Here is a 23,272-nt window from a genome sequence, read left to right as displayed (position 1 = left end):
GTTGACTGATGCTCTACTTAACTTCTTTATTGCTAAACAATGGAAAAGGAGTCCTAGGAAGTGGAAAAAAGTCTAAGAATCCTGTTCAAGTATACATACAATACAGATCCAGATTTTAGGCAGTTGTAGAAATACATTACTTATGCTTCCTTGGGGTATTAATGAAGTTGTTATCTACCTGTAGTCACACAGAAGTATCTACTCTTATTCCATTGATCAAAGACCTTGGCAAAATTCTTCTATTCTGCTCCAATACCGTGTCATAACAATTTTTATCCAATTCACTGACAGTATTACTAGATCTTAGACATTATCTAGTCTGACACGTTCATACTACAGATGAGGAAACTAAGGTCCAGAGAAGGTAAGAAACTTAACATATCAGTCACAGATTTTATTTCCATAAGTCAATAATACCTGTGAGGAGGAGAAAAACCCCACCCCCCAATAAAAATTCTTGATCTTAAAGATCCTTCCTATCTGGTAGGCTCGGCTCCATGCCTTCAAGGAACCACACACAACAATGACTCCTAATTCTCCTTAGTCAGAGGTAAAGGAGTTCTGAGACTAAAAAGCTTGAGAACTGCTGATTTAGAAGACTTCTATTTTTAAATTATATGATTCTAACCAATTACGAAAAAAAAATAAACTCACCTGTTGGGAATTCTATTTTATTGCAGTGGTCTTTGGCACAACAGAAAGGTGACATCAAAAATCCATCTCTTAAAGAGGGGGCACATACAAATGGCCTATCTCGGGGAACTAAATCAACTTCTGGTATACACATGCTATTGTATATAACTTTGTCTGCACTCTGTGTTGCAGCAACAAAGCAAAGTCCATCTGTCACACACGTGTAATTTTCTTTAATACAGAGGTGGCAGAAACACTGCAAACCTGGAAAGAAAAATGCAGAATTAGAAATAAAAGCTTTGAAGTGAGAAAAACTTTAAGTGGTCTTATACTTCCTTGCATAATACTTAAAAAAAATTGTATTAGCAATTATGCTATCTATATTAAACCAAGCATCCCAACTTATCAAGAAATTTGACATATATGGGATCTACAACATTGGGTAATTACTTCTGGCAGACCAGAGAAATAGGCCTACATCTAAGACCAGCATTCTTTTTTTTTATGTATAAGGAGATCATGTATGGAGTAAGGAGCTAGGTATACTACTATTAAGGTCATTAAAGAAAGAAGCTGAAATGGTCACTTCACTCCCTACTGCCCTTTTTGCAGGTCACTGCCTAATTAACAGGAGCACAGAAGAGCTCCTTCCACTTCTCCCTGCCCCCCATTTATGTAGCACCTACTACGTGCTAAGTGCTTTAAATATCTCATTTGATCCTCATAACATCTCTATGAGGTAGGTGATATATATATATGTATGTGTGTGTGTATATATTTATATATCCATCCTGATTTTACAGATGAGGAAACTGAGGCAAAGAAAGATGAAACAACTTACCCAAGTAAATGTTTGAATCAGGATTAGAATTCAGGTCTTTCTGACTCTAAATCCAGAGCTCTTTCTCACCATACCATCTCACTGCCTCAAATATAGACAAGCAAAACAAACTTCCTGATGCTCAAGTGGGGATTAAATGCAAACAAAAAGGGAAAGAAGAAAAAGCAAAAGCAAAGAACTAAAATCTAAGGAAGTACTCATTAATTGGAGAATGACTGAACAAACTAGTATATCAATATAAGGTTATTACAAAACAGACAACTTCAGAGAATCCAAAGTGATATAAGCTAATGTAGAGTGAAGTGAGACTCCAGGAGAACAAGTTATACAAAGACAACACTGGAAAGAAAAACAGCTTTGAAGGAAAAAAGAATGCTGATCAGGCTGATAACCAGCATCTATCTCTAACGAAGCACATTACCCACATCCTGGGAAAGTAATAGACTCAAGGTGCTGAAAGAGACACAGTTCTGGACATGGCCACTGTGTGGATCCCTTTTGCTCAACAATGCTTGTTTTGAAGGTGTCTCCCTACTCCTAATCTCATGGTTTTTGTTTTTTTTAAATGGGAGCTCTAGGGGGAAGCTGGCAGAAAATAACAAGCAGAAGAACTGAACAGTTCAACCTTCTATTTGTTTTCAGTCACAGCTTATACACCCCAAGCTAAGTCCTAGCCCTTCTCTGATCTTCCATTTTCTCCCAACAAAGCTACCAAAAAAATTTTTGTTGTCTTTAATTTCAAAAATGAAGGACAAACAACACTTCCTTCACTAACCTCAGTTTCATCTTCAGACTGTTTGTCTGACACTGTTTTTACAGGATTCTATTTTTCTTCCTCATTGGAATTGTTTCCCTTTGCCTCTTCAGGATTTAATTTTTCATAATCTCCCATCCTTTCTGTGATGACTTTCCCTTAGAATTGTGCTTTGTGGGCTCTCAACTATCTTTCCCCAAACCATTTGAAATCTGCTTTGCTTAAATCTAGTGTGCCTATTAGACCATGCCCAGGTTTTCTCTTTCCGTAACACCAAGTAAGTAAATCGCCACTTCCCTATAGGGTCCTCAATATATCCACCCTACCAACCAATTCCCTGTTAGTGAGAACAAGAATAGAATTTCCCCTTCTTGATTCCTTTGAAGCATGAATTTATCACTAAGGCAAATCACTGAGTTTACACTTTATATTTATACTTTACAATTCAAACAAACAACAAACCTTTATTTATTAAGAACATACATGGGGGCAGCTAGGTGGTGCAGTGGATACAGCACCAGCCCTGGAGTCAGGAGTACCTGAGTTCAAATCCGACCTCAGACACTTAACACTTACCAGCTGTGTGACCCTCGGCAAGTCACTTAACCCCAATTGCCTCACTTAAAAAAAAAAAAAAAGAAGAACATACATGGGTTATGCTAGGCTCTGGATCACTATTCTTGTATAGAAGAAGCTTATTGAAGGTATACAACATGTTCACCCTGAAGATAAACCATATACAAAATAAATACACAATGGGGGTGGGGGGGAGACAGGAAGGAGGATAAACATTAATAACTGGGGAAAATCAAAACAGGATTACTTGAGGTGGCACTGGAGTTAAGCCTTAAAGGGGTGAAGGGAGTTCCAAGGCAGTCATTTTGTCTCAGACTGGCAAAACTGACAAATAATGGACGGGTTGTGGGAAAACAGGTATATCAATGCATTGTTGGTACAACTGGGAATTAGTCTAGCCATTATGGAAAGCAATTTAGAACATACTTAAAAAGTTACCAAACTGCACATGTCCTTTCACATAGCAATCCCATTATTGCCTACAACCCAAAGAGATCAAAGAAAATAAAATGACTCACAAAAATATTTATAGCAGCTCTTTTTATAATGGCAAAGAACTAGAAAGGGGAGTACTCCCTAAAGGAGTACCCATCAATTGAGAAATGGCTGAACAAAGTATTATATGAATGTGTAACATAACATGGTGTCAGAGAACCTTGAAGACTTATACAAACTGATGCAGAATGAGGTTAACAGAATCAGAGGAACAATTTATACTATAGTAATAACATAAGAACAAACAACTTTGAAAGAATTAAAAACTTTGATCAATGTAATGACCAACCATGACTCCAGAATACCAATAATGAAGGAATGCTACCCTGACAGAGAGGTAATGATATTCAAGATGCAGAATGTGTCATGTATTTTTTACATGGCATTGTAGGATTTTGTTTTACTTGACCATGAATATTTCTTAGAAGGGTTTTGAACATAGGTTACTGGGAGAATAGTGGTCCCCTCAATTGAAATGTGGAAATTAGGAGGAATGGTGGGTTAGTGGACATGTTGAGTTTAAGATGACTAAAGGAACATTTAAATGTGAGATGTCCATCTAGGAGAGAGAAGGCTGGATAAGCAGATTTGGGAATCATCTGCATAGGAGCTGATGAATTAAGAGAGAGAATATACAGTCAGTCAATAAGAATTTATTAAACCCCTATATACCAAACTCAGTGCTAAGAACTGGGGATACAAAAAAAGGCAAAAGACAGTTCCTGCCCTCAAGAAGCTCAGAAGGAGATAACCTACATACAATTATATCCAAACAAGCAACATACAAAACAAAAATGAAATAAGCAACAGAGGGAAGGTACTAGAATTAACAGAGATTGGGAAAGGCTTCCTGTAGAAAGTAATCTTTTAGCTGGTACTTGAGGTAAGTCAGGGAAGCCAGGAGGCAGAGATGAGGGAGAGAATTCCAGGAATGGGGGACCTCCAGAGAAAATGCCCAGAGAAAACCCTAGGACACACCCAAGGGGAAGAATATAGATAACAACCCTAGAAAGGGAACAAAAAAAAATCTTTAAGCACCTAACAACAACCCTATAAGTAATAGTACAATAGTATTATATCCATTCTAGAGGTATGAAAACTGAGGTGCAGTGTGTCTCCAGTCACATAAACAGTTTCAGCCACAACTCAAACCTAGATCCTCTGACTTTGAGTAAGTCCTATGTTCTTGCCACTACACCAAAGTATACATATATTGGGGCAAAGCTTAGAGGGAATCCTGATTTTGATCTTATTGTTATGGTTGAAAGGCTCGGTTTAATCCATTTCCCCACTGATCTCATCTATGAGGTACAAAATATATTAAAAGGTCCAAACTATTTTAGACCTATCACAATGCCTTTCACAGAGTCTGTGAAAAGAAGTATTTTTAAGTCAGTAGAACTAAAGAAACCTAGATAGTGGGTAACAGGAGTCTTTTTCCATTTCACTGTATGCTGAAGGCATAAAAAAAAAAAAAAGAATGGATAGAAACAGGTATGGATGGAAGGAAGGAAAGAGTGCAAAAGGAAAAAAGGTCTCAGGTAGGTTTTAAAAATAAATGTTAGTGTTAAATAGTTAAAAACTTAAGGTGGAACTGTGGAGTATAGATGCTGATTGAACCATATTATTTCTTTTGTTTTGGGTGCTGTTGTTTTTTTTTTCTATTTTGAGGTTTTGCATCACTGCTCTGATTCTTTCTCTTGTAACAGGATTAATGCAGAAATAGGATTAATGTTATTATGTGTATATATATGTGTGTGTATATATATATCTATATGTATATGTATAGATATATATAGATATAACCTATATCAGATTACCTGCTGTCTAGGGGAGGGGGGAGGGAGGGGAGGGAGGGAGGGAGAAAAATCTGAAAGTGTAAAGCATGTATAAACAAAAGGATATGAATAGGCAGTTTTCAAATGAAGAAATTAAAGCTATCTATAGTCACAAAAAAAAAAAAACTTAAGGTGATGTTTGCCTTGGAAATTAAGAGATAAAAATCCCAATTTTGAGCCTCAGAGTAAATTTCTAACAATCTTTGAAAGACACATTTACAAACAAAATCTACTTTCAATACTTGCCCTCCCAGAACTTTGAATATCTTGGCTCATGAATCGAAAGTTAGGAGAAAAGGAATTGAAAGAAATCAAGAGATAAATAAATTAGAGAAGGAAGAAATTACCTGTCAGAGTATGAGTTCACAGAGGGTAAAAATGAACAATTTTCATTATATAAAACTAGAAGGTTTTGCACAAACAAAATCAATGTGACTAAAATAAGAAGATAAACACATAAATGAGGAAAAATACTATAGCAAAGTCCTCTGATTAAAGTCTTATTTCTTAGATATATAGGGTTGATTCAAATTTATAAGAATAAGAACTCCCTAACCAATAAATGGTCAAAGGAGTTTTTTGTTTTTGTTTTTTTAGTGAAGCAATTGGGGTTAAGTGACTTGCCCAGGGTCACACAGCTAGTAAGTGTTAAGTGTCTGAGGCCAGATTTGAACTCAGGTACTCCTGACTCCAGGGTCGGTGCTCTATCCAAAACAAGTTTTCAAAGGAAGAAATCCAAGCTATAAAAAGGTATAGGTAAAAAATACTCTTCTTGTTGAGGGCCTGCTGTCTCCCCTTTTACCCCGTGGCCCTAAGAAATGAGCTTGGGGTTTTGTTTTTATTTGTTCTGTTTCATTCGTCCTTCTCAATTTTAGATGCAGGTGGTATAATCCCCACTAGACCTGGACTCAAACCACGGTGAGTTTGGAGCCAAGATTAAAGGTCAGATATATAGCCAGCCAACCCAGCAGGGAAGTCCTGAGAAGGCAGGGTGCCCAGGACTTAAGCCCAAGGAAGTAAGGGGAGCACTAGATGTGGAACTTGGAACTGTGCTGTAGAGGAACTGCACTAAACTGTGAACCTCATTCCTCTGCTCATAGATAGAGGTGGTATAAGAGGGGAAGGGGAGAGAGAATGCTCTAAGATGTCAAGTTGTATACTTATTCTCACCATATGTTTGATATAAATATCCTTTTGTAAAAGCAAAAAGCCAAAAAAAGTTCTCTAACATTATTAACAATGAAAGGAATGCACATTAGAACAACTTTGAGGTTCTAGCTCACAACCTGACCTGACTGAAAAAGTTGGGGGGAAAAAAGGAATGCTAGGGGCAGCTAAGTGGCACGGATAAAGCACCGGCCCTGGATTCAGGAGGACCTAAGTTCAAATCCGGTCCCAGACACTTGACACTTACTAGCTGTGTGACCCAGGGCAAATCACTTAACCCCCATTGCCCTGCCCCCCCAAAAAAATGCTATAGAGGGACTGTAGGAAAACTGGTAACATGCATTAATGCAAAAAACAAACAAAAAAACCCCACATACATTAATGCATTGTTGATGGAGCTGTGAACTGGTACAGTCATTCCGGGAAGTAAATTGGAACTATGCCCAAAAAGCTATTAAATTGTACAGACTGTTTGACCTAGTAATGCCACTACTAGGTCTATACCCCAGACAGATCAAAGAAAGAAAAAAAGGACTCATGTACACAAATATTTAGAGAAGCTCTTTTTGTAGTGTCAAAGATATGGAAACAGGGATTACCCATCCATTACGAAATGACTACTACTGGGCTGTAACAAATTATATAGGTTTCAGATAAACTGGGAAGACTTGTATGAATTGATGCAGAGTGAATTGCACAGAAACAGGAAAACAATTTACATTAAACATACTATAATAACAAACACCTTTGAAAGACTTAGGAACTCTGATAAACAAAATGACTAACCACAATTCCAAGATTCATAATGAAACGTTACCCACCTCCTGATAGCATTAATAGACTTAAAAGAGTATTCACTGAGACTTTGTTAGCTTAGGGATTTTTTGGATATGACCTATGTGAGTAATTTGTTTTGCTTGACCATACATGTTTGTAGCAAGAGTTTTATTTTTCTTTCTTCTTCAATAGTGTGTAGAGATGACAGATTTTTGTTGATTTGAAAAAAAATTTTTTTAAAGGTTATGAAGTCCAGTTCCATTCCTAACCAGCATCTTCTTCTGATCCCCTCCCCACACACCCTCCCCCAAGAAAAACAGGAGAGAAGACTTTTAAACAATTTGTCATGGTCTAAGGATAGATATCAGGACCAATACCAAAACACAGCCTCTTGATCACCAAGATTAACCCTTCAGGAGACTACTGAAGCATCAAATGAGATAATATACATAAAGTACTTTGCAAATCTTAAAACGCTGTATAAATTTCAGCTAATAACTGAAGATGCCATACACCAGACCTCAGAGTCCATTCACCACCTAGTCAAAGAGATCTTTACTAAGAAAAGGGTTTTCTGAAGGAGGCATCTGATAATATAAGCTAAAAGGGGAGCTGGGAATCTGATAAGGAATTAACTAGTTTAAAATTTAAAATTAAGGGAGAGAAGACTGAATAGTTTCCCTTCCAAAAAGGAATGGTGGAAGGTTAATGTTCCACAAGCCCTACCAAGTTGTGAAACATTTCTACTACTGGAGTTAAGTCTTTCGACAGACTTGTTTCTTTAAAGGATTGTACACAGAATTCCCTACCTTGTCACTTCTACAATCAGAAGCTATGTCAAAAAGGGAACAGTCATAGGATTTAATCCTGGGTGATTAGGTAAAGTTGCTAGGCTACTGGATCCAGAACTAGAAAGAATAATTCTCTTGCCACCTGATGAGGTTCCTTTTCTTCCTCTTTTGCTGGCCTATTTTTCCCGTCATCTCTCTTAAATGGGGGTATTCTCCCAAGGTCCTGTCTGAGGGCTTCTTCTAGGTATATTTTCCATGTTTTCAATCATCACATACATATACAAGTTGAATTTACCATCTCCCCCTCCCCACAAACATTTCTCTCTCCTGAGCTCCACTCCTAATTCACACAACTGGATGCCCAATCTCATACTGGTCATGTCCAGAACAGAATTTATTATCTTCCCCTCAATACCTATCCCTCTTCCTAGTTTGCATATTTTAGTTGAAGGCATCACCATTATTCTAGTCATTCACATTCACAACCTAGGAATCTACCAAACTCACTACATTATATCCAATCAAATTCTACTTCTATAACATCTCTCATATTCACAGGAACCTCAACCTGGTTCAATCCCTTATCGCCTCTGCTCTGACCTATTGCAATAGCCTTCTAGTTGGTCTTCTTACTTCCAATCTTTTCCTTTAATTTATCCTCCATAGGTGCCAAACTGATATATTCCTAAATCCAAATCTGATCTTGTCTGAAGTGACTTCTCTTGCCTCTCCTGCTCAAGTGGCTCCTATTGCCTCTAGGAGGAAATGCAAACTCTTGTCTATATTTGACATGTAAGGCCATTCACAATCTGGTTCCAACCAGCCTCTTTCCAGGTTGGTTTTATACTTTTTGTTCAGTTGGTTTTCAATCATATCTGACTTTTCATGACCCAATTTAAGATTGTCTTGGCAAAGATACAGGAGTGGTTTGACATTTCCTTGTCCACCTCATTTTACAGATGAGGAAATGAGGCAAACAGGGTGCTAAGTGACTTGCCTAAAGTCACACAGCTAATATGTGTCTGAGGCCAGATTTGAAATCAGGAACATGAACCTTCCCGATTCCAGAAACTCTATGCACTGTACCACCTAGCTACCCGAATTCATCCTACTATCCTTTCCAAATATACTACCTTCTAGACAAACTGGTTTACTTGTTATTTTCAATATAGGACATTCCATCTTCCATTTCTCTCCTTATACATTCTGCCCCTATGCTTAAAGAGCAGTCCCTTCTTATCTCAGTTAGTATGTCTGTGATGGAGGACTTGAAATCTATGTCTTCCTGGCTTTAAGGCCACTTCTCTAACCATGATACCCAAATGCCACTTAGTCTGGATACAAATTGATGGCTTTTTCTAGGTTCTATGTAGTGATATATGGCTGTTCTTAGTTGGTGGATCTATTTTGTCTTGTAAATTCTGATAAAGAACAAAACTGACATGCTAACAGTTACATGACCTACTCCCCTCCCCAAATGATCAATGTCCCAATTTCTTAGGAGGATAAGTGACGCTTAATCTGAAATTAAGCAATAACGGGAGCGTGATACCCTTAAATGTCCATGGCTTCACAATGGCTCAAAGTGTACCTAGCCTAAAAAAATTTTAAGCAATATTAGTCACTCCTCCAAGATACCTTTCCCAAGGAGAAGTCTGATAAATGAGAGACCATATCTGTCTGGGTGAGTGAGAGTTAGGTAGGCTGCTAGGCAACTTCTTACTCAGAGGAAGAAGCAGGAAAAGGGGGTGTCCTGGCAAACTAATCCCTGGCCCAAATGAGTATGAGTTTTCTTCTAACCATCAGGGAATAGGCAGAACCAAGGTCACTAAAGCAATGGTCAAGTTATAGTAAGACTATATCTGGAAAGAAAGGAACACAGTGATAATGGTATTCTTCTTAAAGGGTGCTTAGTAGTATCATCTTTTTATGAAGTAATACTTTTAACTGTCCAAGAACTTACTTTCCATTTATAGCAATGGTTTTATGAAATTAATTGGGTTTAGTTTGGGCCCAGCTGTGTCTTCATAAAAAGAGAATCTATTATCCAGAAGGATTAAGGGAAGCCTGAATTTTACTGGATTTAGCTGAGAGTGCTCAGGAAAATTATCTTCCTACCACCTCACTCTATCACTGCTTAATAAATAGGGATGATCCCTACAGTCTCATTAATAAGGCAATACATACACATATCTGAAGGTCAAACGCCTGAAAATGATGGACTTTAGGTCTTTTAGGAAAAGTCTGTCTTATCATTAAAATGCAAAAGGCTCTTCTCTCAGGACTACCTAATGGAAAGGAGATCAAGTGAGCAGTGTATCAACATCTAGTCACAGTGCAGAAGCTGCCAATTTGAATAAAGGTAAAGTAGAGGACTATGTTTCTCAGTCCCATGAAGAAAGACTGAAAAGAACTGTGAGAGGGTTAAGGAAATGAGGAAGAACAACAAAACCCTGCAAGAAATGGAGAGGACCAAGGTTGCAGGCTCTGAAAACAAAGTTCCTCCAAGAAAATAGTCTGACAGAAAGTAGACATAGACCAGCATCTCACACCATACACCAAGATAAACTTAAAAAGGGCTCGTGATTCAGACATCAAAGATGAAATCATAAACAAATTAGGAACATGGAAAAAATTACTAATCAAATCTATGATTGGGGGAAGAGTTTATGACCAAACAAGTGACAGAGAGTAAACTGATTGATTACATTAAAGTAAAAAGGTCTTGCATAAAGAAAATCAATGCTTCTAAAGTTAGGAGAAACGCAAAAAACTGAGAAAAAATACAGCAAGTTTCTCTGATAAAGGTCTAATTTCTAAAATATATCGAGGACTTACCCAAATTTACAAGAATTGAGAGCCACTGCCCAATTAATAAATGGTCAAAGAACAGGAAGAGAGTTTGTAGAAGAAAAAAAAATCAGGGCAGCTAGGTGGCGCAGCAGATAGAGCACCGGCCCTGGAATCAGGAATACCTGAGTTCAAATCTGGCCTCAGACACTTAACACTTAACACACTAGCTGTGTGACCTTAGGCAAGTCACTTAACCCCAATTGCCTCACTAACAAAAAAAAAGAAAAAAAGAAAAAAATCAAAACCATCAACAGCCATATGAAAAAATGCTCTAAATCATTAATAATCTGAGGTACCTCTTCACACCCATGAGACTGGTTAAGATGACAAAAAGGGAAAATGACAAAATTGGAAAAGGTGTGGAGCTGTGAACTAATTCAACCATTCTAGAGAGCAATTTGGAATTATGCCCAAAAAGCTATTAAACTATGCATACCCCCAGTGATACCACTTGTTGCTGTTCAGTCATTTTTCAATTGTGTCCAACTTTGTCACCCCATTTACAGTTTTCTTGACAAAAATACTGGGAGAGGTTTGCCATTCCCTTCTGAAGCTCATTTTACAGATGAGGAAACTGAGATAAACAGGGTTAAATGACATGCCCAGGGTCACACAGCTAGCAAGTATCTGAGGCCAGATTTGAACTTATGAAGCAGTCTTCCTGACTCCAAGCTGAACAACCCTACCCACTGTACCACCTAACTGCCCCTCAATACCACTACTAGGTCTATTTTACTCCAAAGAGATCAAAGAAATAGGAAAAAGACCCATAATACAAAAAATATTTATAGCAGCTCTTCTTGTGATAGCAAATAACTCATCACATGGGAAATGGCTAAACAAGTTATGGTATATGAGTGTGATGTAATACTGCTGTATTGTGCTGAAAGAAATGATCAAGGGAATGGTTTCTGAAAAACATGGGAAAATTTGTATAACTGATACAAAGTAAAGTGAGCAGAACCAAGAGAACTATATGTACAATAACAACATCTTGTAGAAACAATCAAATTTGAAATACTTAGTAACTGATCAATAAAATGAGCCACCAAAATTCCAAAGGATGCATGATGAAACATTGCTATCCACTCTCTAGAGAACTGATGGAATCAAAATACCGAATGAAGCTTATTTTTTCTATTTCTTTCTTTTTCTTCCTTTGTGTGTGTGTTGGGGAAAGGAGAATAGTTAATTTGTTTTAACTATCTACACATATTTATAACAAATTTTATTTTTTCTTGTCTTCTCAGTGGAGGGGGGAGGAGAGATTTTTGGAATTGAAAATAAAATTGAGTACAAAAAAAAGTTCCTCCAGGGACAAGCAAACAAAAGAGAGAAAAGAAAGTACAGTATGGTCAGGGAACTAAGCACAAAGGACAGCTGACACCTCATTTGCAGAGAAGCTGACACCTAATCTGCATACAGCCACAAAAAAAAAAAAAAGATTGGGAGATACAACATAAGATATTCTTTACCTCTAGAACAAAGCTTTGCTGGCCAATGGAGCAGGAAAGGATAAAGGCATTTTCTATCACCAGAAGAATTCCTGCTGAGTAAAGCTATTATTTTACCCAGAACTAGAAGACCCAGAAAAGATATAGTACACAATGGGCCAAATGATGACCCTAATTAGGTCAGGAACCAGGGATGCCTGAGATGAAGCAAAAAGTCTTTGAAGATTCCAGGCATCAGAGGAGCCCCCAGTCCAGAACCCTCTTAAGGACCAACTGCCATGTTGGAGGGTAAAGACGCCTTCATGCTATGGCTGGAACAGTTCCATGTTCTCTCCCCTCTTACACTTTTTTGATAAGATTTATGGTGGAGGTAAAAGAACCTTCCCTCCTACTTACTCCCTCAATCCCAACCAGCTCTAGTGGCTGACGTGTGTATAACTAATAAAAAATATGGTTGGAAATAGGGGGTACTAGATTCACAAGTGGTAGATAAATGGATATTATGGAGATGAAGATGGGGAATTTAAGTGTATATTCAAGTTCACAAAAAAGAAATTTAGATGCAAACAAATCTATTTTAATTAGGTTAAATCTCTGAAAATATTGTGTGATGTTTAAAATCTAAATGTGTGGTCGCCTTGAATTAGAAGCTTTAGCACCAGTCCTTGGGCATTAAGCATTTATTAAAGCATAACAGGTATTAGTAAAAAGAGAACACATGGAGTTCAAAAAGTTAAGAAAAGACCTAGCTACCCTAGAGTTCCAGCCTGGTCTGGTTATTCCTTGAGTCCTCCACATGGAGCTTGCTTCAACCACCAATTGCTCCAGCAAACTGAATGTGGAAGCTTTTTAGAGGTCTGGAGCAGAGGCAGTCCTTACACACTGGTTCCAGCTGATTGGTTAGCGTCATCCAAATCCACTGGTTCACTGGACTTGAAGGTGGTCTCATGTTGAGTTCAAAGTCCTTAGCTTCTGAGAACAATACCTTCTTAAGGGCCAGTCAGGTGTGGTTACAATCTAATTAACTTTAAGTAGGCTAATCAGCAAAGTCAACCATTCTCACTTAATTGAATCAGTTTAGATTAACCTCCAGGTGGGCCTTTGAGTATCTGCCAAATCCCATTATTTTCTCACAACTGAAAGAATTGATTGGTTTTCCTGTTCCAAGAGGGTAGTCACATAAATCTAAGCTTACATAAGCAATTTTAATAAATCATTTAATGACTTAACCAAATGCTAAAGGGGCAGCTAGACAGTGCAGTGGCTAGAGTATTGTGCTTGGAGTCAAGAAAATGTATCTTCGTCAGTTCAGATCCTGCCTCAGACACTAGAGTCACACTTAGCAAGTATCTGAGTGTCTTGAGAAAGACTTTCTTCCAAACTGATCAAATCCATCAATATTTTTAGCTAGTCATTCAAATAGCTATATACATACCAAAATATATTATTTATCTAACCTATGTTTTTATCCATCTTGACAACAATAGCATGTGACTATCAGATGCCTTGTTGAAATCCTGAAACTACTATCTGACTACTGACCATATCAAAAAAAGGAAATACAATGAGTTTTGGTATGACTCATTCTATGGTGATTCCAAGTAAATACCCCTATTAAAAATGTGTTATGCATATACTCTGTGTGTATTATATGTGTGCATATATGCATACACACATATATAATCACACATATGTACATGCCTGACTATGAATGTACACATATAAAAAATTACAAATCAGAACTAAATCATTAAATAATTCAAAAGTGCTTACTTTGATAAAAATTATTTATTTCAAGGCTCTAAAAATTATCTACAATGTAAATCTTTAGCTGAACAAAGTAATGATTCTCATAGAATCATAATATTAGGCTTTCAATAGGACAAAGTACTGCCAAATAAATCAACAGGTATATGTGTAGCAAAAAGATTCCTCATCACCCCATTATGGTTGGGACTAAATCTACCAAACAACTTAGACATATACACAGATGACTAAGCCATCTTCTTCCTCTCAATTCTCCTCAGAGAACTCATCTATTATTACAACTTTTATAATTACCTCTATTCTGACGTCTCCCAATATCTCTGGTCCTAACCTTGGTGGAAGTTTTATATTTCAGGTTTCATGAATTTTTAAAGATATTACATTGTAAAAATGTAACAGAATGCCTGTACAAGGTGTCCTCACATTATAAATAGAAACTATTATGAAATCAGTAAGGTTTGCACCTAGGAAAATGGATAAAGCTGCTAACCTAAAACAAGTGGAGCTCAAACAAACAGTATATGACTCACATAACCAGCCCCAGAGATTGGAGGCAAAAACAAAGAAGGAATGACACTGAACAGCTGACAGAAAAAGGTAGCAGAATAAGGAAGTATTAAGATAGGCTAAGATCATAATCACCAATTCCTGAACAGGAAGCATAGTTCTCTTTGCCAAGTAGACAATAAGAGAAGATTACTATAAGAGAATCCAAAATAAAGGAGGTCTAATCTAGTGATAATCCTCTAAACTACATGGGCACTAGTGGCAATGACTAAGTACTGGCTGCTAATGGTTTTTTATATACATAAAATGTTCTTTCATTCACTGTTTTTTTCTCCTTTCCTTTGAAAGCCTTCCTTTCTCCTCTCCTACAGAAATTCTATATATCCTTCAAAGTCCAACACAAGACAAATCTTTCTGAAGCATATGCAAATGTTATGATGAAACAACCTTTCTTTTATTATAACTGAAAATTAAAGCCACTCACAATCTGGCTCCACCCCATCTTCCCAGACTGATTACACATTGCTCTCCTCCTGGTGTTCCAGAAAGATGATGATAAAGCAAATATCCTTCCTTTGAGTAAAAAGGTGGGAGGCTATGGGAACAAAATATGTACTGTAAGACATGGTTTGCTGTATCAGTCCTTTCCCCTTAACTTTTGTTTTTTTTTTTGTTTTGTTTTGGTGAGGTAATTGGGGTTAAGTGACTTGCGCAGGGTCACACAGCTAGTGTCAAGTGTCTGAAGCCGTATTTGAACTCAGGTCCTCCTGAATCCAGGGCTGGTGCTCTATCCACTATGCCACCTAGCTGACCTCCCCTTAACTTTTTCTTTGATTTAAGAAAGGGTTCATTAAGGGAAGAACAATTAACTAATATGAAGGGTGAAAGCATCTATGAGGGGTTCTTTTTAACACTGATATTTATTTTGGTTTTTTTGCTTTCATTAAAGCTTGCAAAACCCTATTATATTTTGGGTGAAATGGGCAAATTAAGGGAAAAATGATTTGGGGGGGGGATCAAGAAAACAATGGGGAAAAGGTCTGGTGAAAACTGTTAAAAGTTGATGGTAATGGGGGCAGCTAGGTGGTGCAATGGATAAAGCACAGGCCTTGGATTCAGGAGGACCTGAGTTCAAATCTGCCCTCAGTCACTTGACACTTACCAGCTGTATGACCCTGGGAAAGTCACTTAACCCTCATTGCCCTACAAAAGAATAAATAAATAAATAAATAAATAAATAAATAAATAAAAGTTGATGTTAATTAAGCATGGCGGGCTTACTTCACTTCGCTGCTTCTGCTTTCCCCAAAAAAGTTAAAGCTGAGGGCAAGGTTAATGCTTCATACTTATTCTATATTCCACAAAGTTCTTAGAACACTGAACATCATATAGTAGGTATTTAATAAGTAGCTCTCAATTGATTAGTTTAAGATAAATGCAAGATGATTATCAGTTGTTTCTTTTAGAGGGGCTCTAAATTCTGTCAACTTTAAATGTACAGTGTGACAATTTAAGCAAGCTATTTAAAATTACAAAGAATTTTAATAATGATTTTACCATAGAATTTATTATGAATAATAAAAGTTGTTTAAAATTGGGAAATGGGAAGTTATTATGATCATTTAATTATCACTAAAGATCAAATTATCTTAAATTCAGTGACAGGGAAACCTAAATGTATTAACAAGATAATAAGGAACATGAGCTGAAGGAAACATTTATTCTTATCTAACAGTAAGAAAAAAAATTAAAACTTCAACTGTGGTGCCTAAGTATGTATTTATTGATATTTTTTTAATGGCACAAAGACCATCACATCTACAAAGAAATTTGTAATCAAACACCCCAAAAGTTGCTATAAATTTCTGTCCACCTTCTTCCCTCTACATGCGCATTCAAGACACTGCCATTGGTTCACTGTGTGTTCTTCAACAAAGTCACTTCTCTGAGCCTTATTTACATTTAGCTCCAAAGTCTATGATTTTGAGTAGCTATCAACTATTTTTCTTGCTCTGTAATGGTCAAAATGAGGGGCTGATTTTATAAGTTATCTGATAAAATGTATGTAAATTGAATATTTAAACAGATAATATCTTTAAACTACCTGACCTTTTAAAAAAAAGTACACATCATCAAAGGAAAATAAAAAATCCAAAATTTACAAATGATACATCTGCAAGTACAAACCAGAAAACTTAGTATGTATCATAATCAAAACTATATGTCTAGAGCTATGTGTAATGTGGTTTAAACATACTTTTTATTGGGGACCCACTAGGTGGTGCAGTGGATAAAGCACTGGCAATGGATTCAGGAGGGCCTGAGTTCTAATTTAGCCTCAGACACTTGACACTTACTATCTGTGTGACCCTGAGCAAGTCATTTAATCCTCACTGCCCCACCAAAAAACAAAACAAAACAAAACATTTTGTTGCTAATATTGATTTTTTTAAATAAAAATATTTAACAGAGTTGTGCTAAGCTAAACTCATAGCTCAATCAACAAAATATTTACAGGCCATTCAATCTAAGAATATTATTAGATGGTCCCATTAAATTGAAAAGATAGCCCTTCAAAGCTAATACCTCAGAGTAAAAACGTGATGCAATAGCAATCTCATAAAACATGCCACAAAGTTGAAAGGTTCTCAATATCAGAGAAGCTATGAAATTTTTCTATACACAGTTCAAATTATTTTTAAAAAAAGTAAAAAAATTTAGTAAATGCTCAGGATGTGCAATTTAAAAAATAATATGGATATTAATAAACTAAGACAATTCCAAAAGCTTTTTAGCAAAAATGTCTTGCTTCCAATCTCTTATTTCCCAGCCCACAGAAGCAAATACTGCTTTCCTTAACTGTCATTTTGATCATGTCAGCCTTCTGCATATGTACCTAAAGTAGACCATAATTATTTCTCAGGTGAAACCCAAGTTTCTAATCCTAACCATGTGTTTTGCAGAATCTCAAAGTTAGAAAGGACCTCTGAGTCCATTAAATTGAACACATAAGTGTATAAATTCCTTCTACAACCTACCTAACAAAAATGTAGTCCATCACTTCCTTGAAGTCTAGTGGCAGGGAAGCAGCTACCTTTCCAGAAAGACTATTTTATTTTTTATAGAGTTCTGTTATGAAGTTAATCAAGCCTAAATCTGCCTCTCTGTAATTTCTAGGCCCTGCTCCTAGTTTTTGTTTGCCCTCTGGAACCAAGTCAGACAAATCTATTCCCTCTTTCACATGACAGTCATTGAAATATTTGAAGACAGCTACCATCAAATTCCTATGTATTCCCAGCCTAAAAAGCCACAATTCTTTCAACAGATTCCCTTATGGCATGATCTCAAGATACTTCACAATTTGACCACAGTCCTCTGGATTCCTCTTAAAATATAATGCTGAAACTAAACACTATACTTATATGTCTAACCAGAGCAGATTTGAGGATGTTGATCACCTCCCTAGTCCCTAGACATTATTTTTCTCTTAACGAAGACTCAATCTGAATTAGATGTTTTGGTTGCCATATTACACTACTGATTTACATTGGACTTTAAGTCGACTAAGATCTCCAGATCTTTTTCAAACCAACTGTTGTCTAGCCATGTACCCCCATCTTCTTCTTGTGAAATGAATTTGACCCCAAGTGTAACATTTTGTATTTATCCCTAATAACTTTCATCTTAGATTCAGTCCAATGTTCTAGTCTGTCAAGATTCTTTTGGAGCCTGTTATCCAACAGGTTAACTATCTCTCCCAGCTTGTTATTACCTGCAAATACAAGGGAAACATTTATGCCTTTTTCCAAGTCACTGAAATGTTAAAACAGCAAAGAGCCAACTGTGCATCGCTGGGAACTCAAGTAAAGACCACTTTCAGTTCTGTCCAATCAATCAGCCAGGTCCAAATTCACCTAAATGTATTATTGTGTAGTCCATTTCTCTCCATCTTGTTCACAAGAATAGCAGGAGAGAAATGGTCAAATGCTATGTGAAAATATAGGTAAAGTATAACTAAAAAACCTCTCAGGTTTGTCTGGCATGTGCTTGAGGAAGCTATATCTGGTCTTTGTGTTCCTGCTTCTTTTTTGACATTCACTAAGCAACCCTTTAATAGCATGTTCCAGAATTTTGCCAGGAATTTAATTCTAGCTCAATGGTCCTTCATTTAGACTTCACTCTCTTCCCTTTAAAAAATCAGGAATATTTGCCTCTTTCTAATGCTGCATCACCTTTCTTTTTTTCTCCACAATTCTTCAAAGATCTCTTGACTGTGAACTCAGCAATCACCTCTGCCTGTTATTTCAGTACCATGAGATGTTCATCTGGGCAGTTATGTGTTCTCTTATCTCCCTACTAGCTATTTTTATCTTGGTAAAGAAAACATTGTCTCATCACATCAACCCCAAACAGCAGTTCTATTGCCTTTTTTCAGCTTTCTCCTCTTCTCAATATAGCTTTAAAAACAATCTTAGTTTTCCTCACTCAATTCCGAGCTTTAGCACTCAATACTCATCTTAGAACCATGCTATGCTTTGGTGTTCATTTTCCATTAACTCTCCATGAGTCTCTGTTCAATCAAAAAAAACTTTATTAAATCCCTTCTATGTGCCAAGCATCACAGTAGGCAGAGAAACACCAAGACAAAAATAACAACCCCTGACCTCAAGAAGCTTATATTCTACAAGCTGAAACAACATGCACAAGTATACAACATATATACAAACTTGTTCAGTCTGTCAATGATTAATTTTTTTGTACCTCCACTTTAAACAACTCCTTTTCCTTGCCATTCAAATTGTTCCTTTATCTTCAGAATCTCATTCTTGAGTTTTCTCTCCTTCCTTAGCTTACTTTCTTATCTCTCACCTATGCCCATCCAGTTACCTAGCCCATCTCTCTTCTTGTACCCTTCACTGAAAATATCTTTTAAAAATTGTCTATGCCTAATGCTTCTGCTTTCTCACTCCCCACTGTCTCAACTTCTTGCAATTTGGCTTGTGTCCCCACCACTCTACTGTAATTGCTCTCAAGGGTTACTAACGAGCTCCGATTAATCAAATCACATTCCTTTAGTCAGTCATTCTTGACTTCTCCTCTACTTTAATATGACTAACCATTCTCTCCCCTCCTGGGTACTCTTGCCTCTGATGACTTCAAAAACACTACATTCTCCTTGTTCTCTTGCTTCTTAAATGGTACCTTCTCTGTTATCATTCATTGTCCTCTCTCAAGCCTCTTGTTGTGGGTGCTACACAGTAATATTCTCTCCTCTATATATCATCTCTCTTGTGGTATCACATTCACTCTCATAATTTCAACTCCCACCTCTATTTATGAAGAGACTACGGTTACTCCTTCTACATCTCGACTTTCCCCTCCCCACTGAGGTTTTGCTATAACGCAGGTCGGCATAAGAAATTAAACAGGAATTTGGGGGGAGTTCTCTAGAAGCCTTAGACAACACCAAAAAACTTTAGAAACCCAGAAAATATGCTGTGTGACCCTGGACAAGTCATTTAACTCATTGCCCTATTCCCCCCTCCCCCCCAAAAAACCCAGAAAATAATTCACTCAGACTTGGCAGTCAGCCTATGTACAACTCTAAAAGAAGGAATTTTAGGGATATCCTAGATCAAACCCCATTATCATTCCTTCTCCCATCTCCGTGACTTTGAAAAACCTGTCTTGTCACGTAGGCCTCGATTGTACTCCCTCCTCACTGTCTTTCACAAAATCCCTATCTTCCTTCAAGGCTTAGCTCAAATTCCACCTAAAGAAAGCCTATCCTGATCTCCTGATCTTTTCCCCAAAGTTGCTACTATCTTCCCCATTCCTTTCAAATTGCTCTTTCTTGGGGAGTTTTGGGCTGGGGAGGAGGTAGACCTGTAATTTCATTGAGGAAAAGAATTCAGATGCAGAAAACTTCATTGATGCAGGTAGGGCAACCAGGTGTCACTGTAGATAGAGCATCAGGCTCATCTTCCTGAGTTCAAATCTGGCCTCAAAAAATTGTTAGCTGTGTAACCCTGGGCAAGTCATTAACCCTGTCTGCTTCAGTTCTTCATCTGTAAACTGAACTGGAGAAGGAAATGACAAACCACTCTAGAATCCTTGCCAAGAAAACCCCAAATGGGGTCACAAAGAGTCAGACACAACTGAAAATGGCTGAACAATAAAGAGAATTCCTGATGAGGAAACTCCAACAGAGTTGCAATTGTTCAGAATCATAAAATCTTGAGAGTTGTCTAAGGCACTGATAGCTTAAGTGATTTTCCCAGGGTCACAAAGCACCTAAATCCATCTTCCTGACTCCCATGCTAGCTATCCATTATGTCATGCTGCTTGTTGCTTTATATTTACTTATCATAAGTTAAAACTGACAGGGACCTTACACACCATCTAATCCAACCTCTAAGTTATTTTACACGAGGGAACTGAGGTCCAGAAAAAATTGAGGTTTTCCAACCCCAAACCCGGTGTTCTTGCCACAGTTCTGATCTGTGTTAATTTTCCCCCAACATAATATAAGATTTGCTTCTGTCTTGGTATCCCAGCAGCTAAGCCCAGTACATAGGTGCTCACGTGTTACATGAGCAAATTTTGTAGATGACAAAACTATGGCCAAACAGATTAAATGACAAGTGATAAGGCTAGTATTTGAACTGAGGATCTCCTGTTAAGTCTAGTGTTCTTTTCTTTAAACTACAGTTTAAGCCCTACTCTAAAGTAGGGTTCCCAATATAAGTTCTTCAGTGTCTAAGATGAAACAAACTAACTTTGGGGTATAGGGGAAGAGATGTTCAAATTTTGCTCTTCAAACTTTATATAAACAAGTCAGGAAGGATTATATCACAACCCTCATTAACGGATATACTGGAGGAAGACCTTAGAGATCATCAAATCCAATCCCCTTACTTTATCGATAAGGAAACTAGTACCCAGAGTGGTTTAAGTGAATCTTCCCATGACCATATAACTAATAAGTATCTAAGATGAAATTCAACCCTGTTTCTCTAGGTCTCAAAGTTTCAATTGTTTAGTTAACCAATTCAACTACCCTTGAACCCACTTTGCCTACTGTCCTGTGGAAACTCATCCCTTTCCAAACTCCAGTTCTGAAATACTCCCATAATCTACCTGCTCCATCAAGTGCTGCTAAACACAACTGGCTGGAGTTACACAAACCTCATAACTTGAGATTTGCTACATTTTATATATTCTTCCCTCAATTAGCTCCACACAGGTAATCGTTTTAGTTTTCCTTGATCCATTCTCTGTATCTCTTCCCACACTGAGTGTCCTAAACCTTGTCTTCTCAAACTATCTACATCACCACATCCCCACCCTCTCTCAGCAGAAGACCTTCCCTTCACTGGAGAAGACAATAAAAACAAAAAACCTGAAGCCATTCCAGCAAAGTTCCCTCTCAATTGTTCAATCTCTTCAGGACAATCCCCTATCCTTTCCAGTCTTGCTTCAGCCTCATGTGAGATGATCCCTTTCCTTGTAAACACCAACTCCTCTATTTATGCCCTTGATCCCATTCCATTCTATCACCCCAGAAATCAGTGTCTTCCATTGTCTCTTCTCTAATTTTCAACCTCTCCTTATCCACTGCCTCTTTCCACCCTGTCAACAGGTCTAGATCTTCTCTATCTTGAAAATCCTTTATTTGGCCTCTCAACTTCCTTTTCCACTTCCAGAACCCCAGAAAAAGCCGTCCAGATTGATTGCTTTCACGTCCTTACCTCCCATTCACTTCTCAACTCTTCATAATCTGGCTTCCATCACCATTATTCTATGGTCTCAGGTCACCAATTATTGCTAAAAACTAATAATCCTTTTCTCAGTCCTTATCCTGCTAAAATATCTGAAGCTTGACTCTATGGAGCACTCTATCCTTCTGGAAACACTCTACTCCCTGAGTTTTTCTGACACTACTCATGTTCTGTCTTTCTACTCTTTTGACCCATCTTTCTCAATCTCCATTGCAGGATAATCTCTTCTGTCTTGCCCTCTGTGCACTGGCATATCCCAAGGGTCTGTCTGTCCTGGACCTTTCTCTCCTCTCTACATACTCTTGGTAATCTTCATCAATTCCCAAAGATTCAACCATCATCTATTTATGCAGACAACCCCCAAATCTACATAACAAGTCCCAATTTCTCTACTAAGCTCTAGCCCTTCATCTATTATATGACAAGACATCTCAACTTGGAAGTTCCATAGGTATCTCAACTCAACAAATGCAAAATGGAACACATTATCTTTATCCCTAAACTCAGTTCCTCCTAACTTTCCCCATTTCTGATGAAATACTTCTAATCACTCATGTTTAAAACCTGTCACCCTCACTCACCTCTTCAGTCTTACCTTCCCCCTAACAATATTCAATCAGTTGCCAAATCTTATAAATACCACCTTCTTAACTATCTACTCCTATCCATTCATCTTTATTGAAACCACAATCACACTAGACCAGGCCCTTACCACTTTTCTCCGAGACTACCACAACAGCCTAATTAACTAATCTACCTGTACTCTGCTTGGCCCTTCTCCAGTCTATCTTTCCACACAGGTATCAAGGTGATATCACTAAAGCACAGTTAATCTAAACATGTTACTTTTCTGCTCAAGAAATTTCACTGTTTCAGCACTGCCTTTGTGATCAAATAAAAACTACTCTTTTGGGGCAGCTAGGTGGCACAGTGGATAGAACACAGGCCCTAGAGTCAGGAGGACCTGAGTTCAAATCCAGCCTCAGACACTTAACACTTACCAGCTGTGTGACCCTGGGCAAGTCACTTAACCCCAAT

At 37.5% G+C, this 23,272-nt stretch overlaps 1 protein-coding gene across 1 annotated transcript in view; it reads right to left on the bottom strand.

The window, feature by feature from the left end:
- The window catches only part of TGFBR1 (transforming growth factor beta receptor 1), a 60,182-nt gene that overhangs the window by 31,824 nt on the left and 5,086 nt on the right, over positions 1–23,272 (bottom strand). Inside the window, exon 2 of the mRNA XM_043974095.1 lies at positions 655–897. Coding sequence (XP_043830030.1) covers positions 655–897 — 243 coding nt within the window. The remainder of the gene's footprint in view (positions 1–654; positions 898–23,272) is intronic.

Source organism: Dromiciops gliroides, chromosome 1 (assembly GCF_019393635.1).
Source record: "Dromiciops gliroides isolate mDroGli1 chromosome 1, mDroGli1.pri, whole genome shotgun sequence".
Lineage (NCBI taxonomy): Eukaryota > Metazoa > Chordata > Mammalia > Microbiotheria > Microbiotheriidae > Dromiciops > Dromiciops gliroides.
The sequence above is the reverse complement of the archived record's forward strand: the minus strand, read 5'-3'. Positions and strand labels throughout refer to the sequence as shown.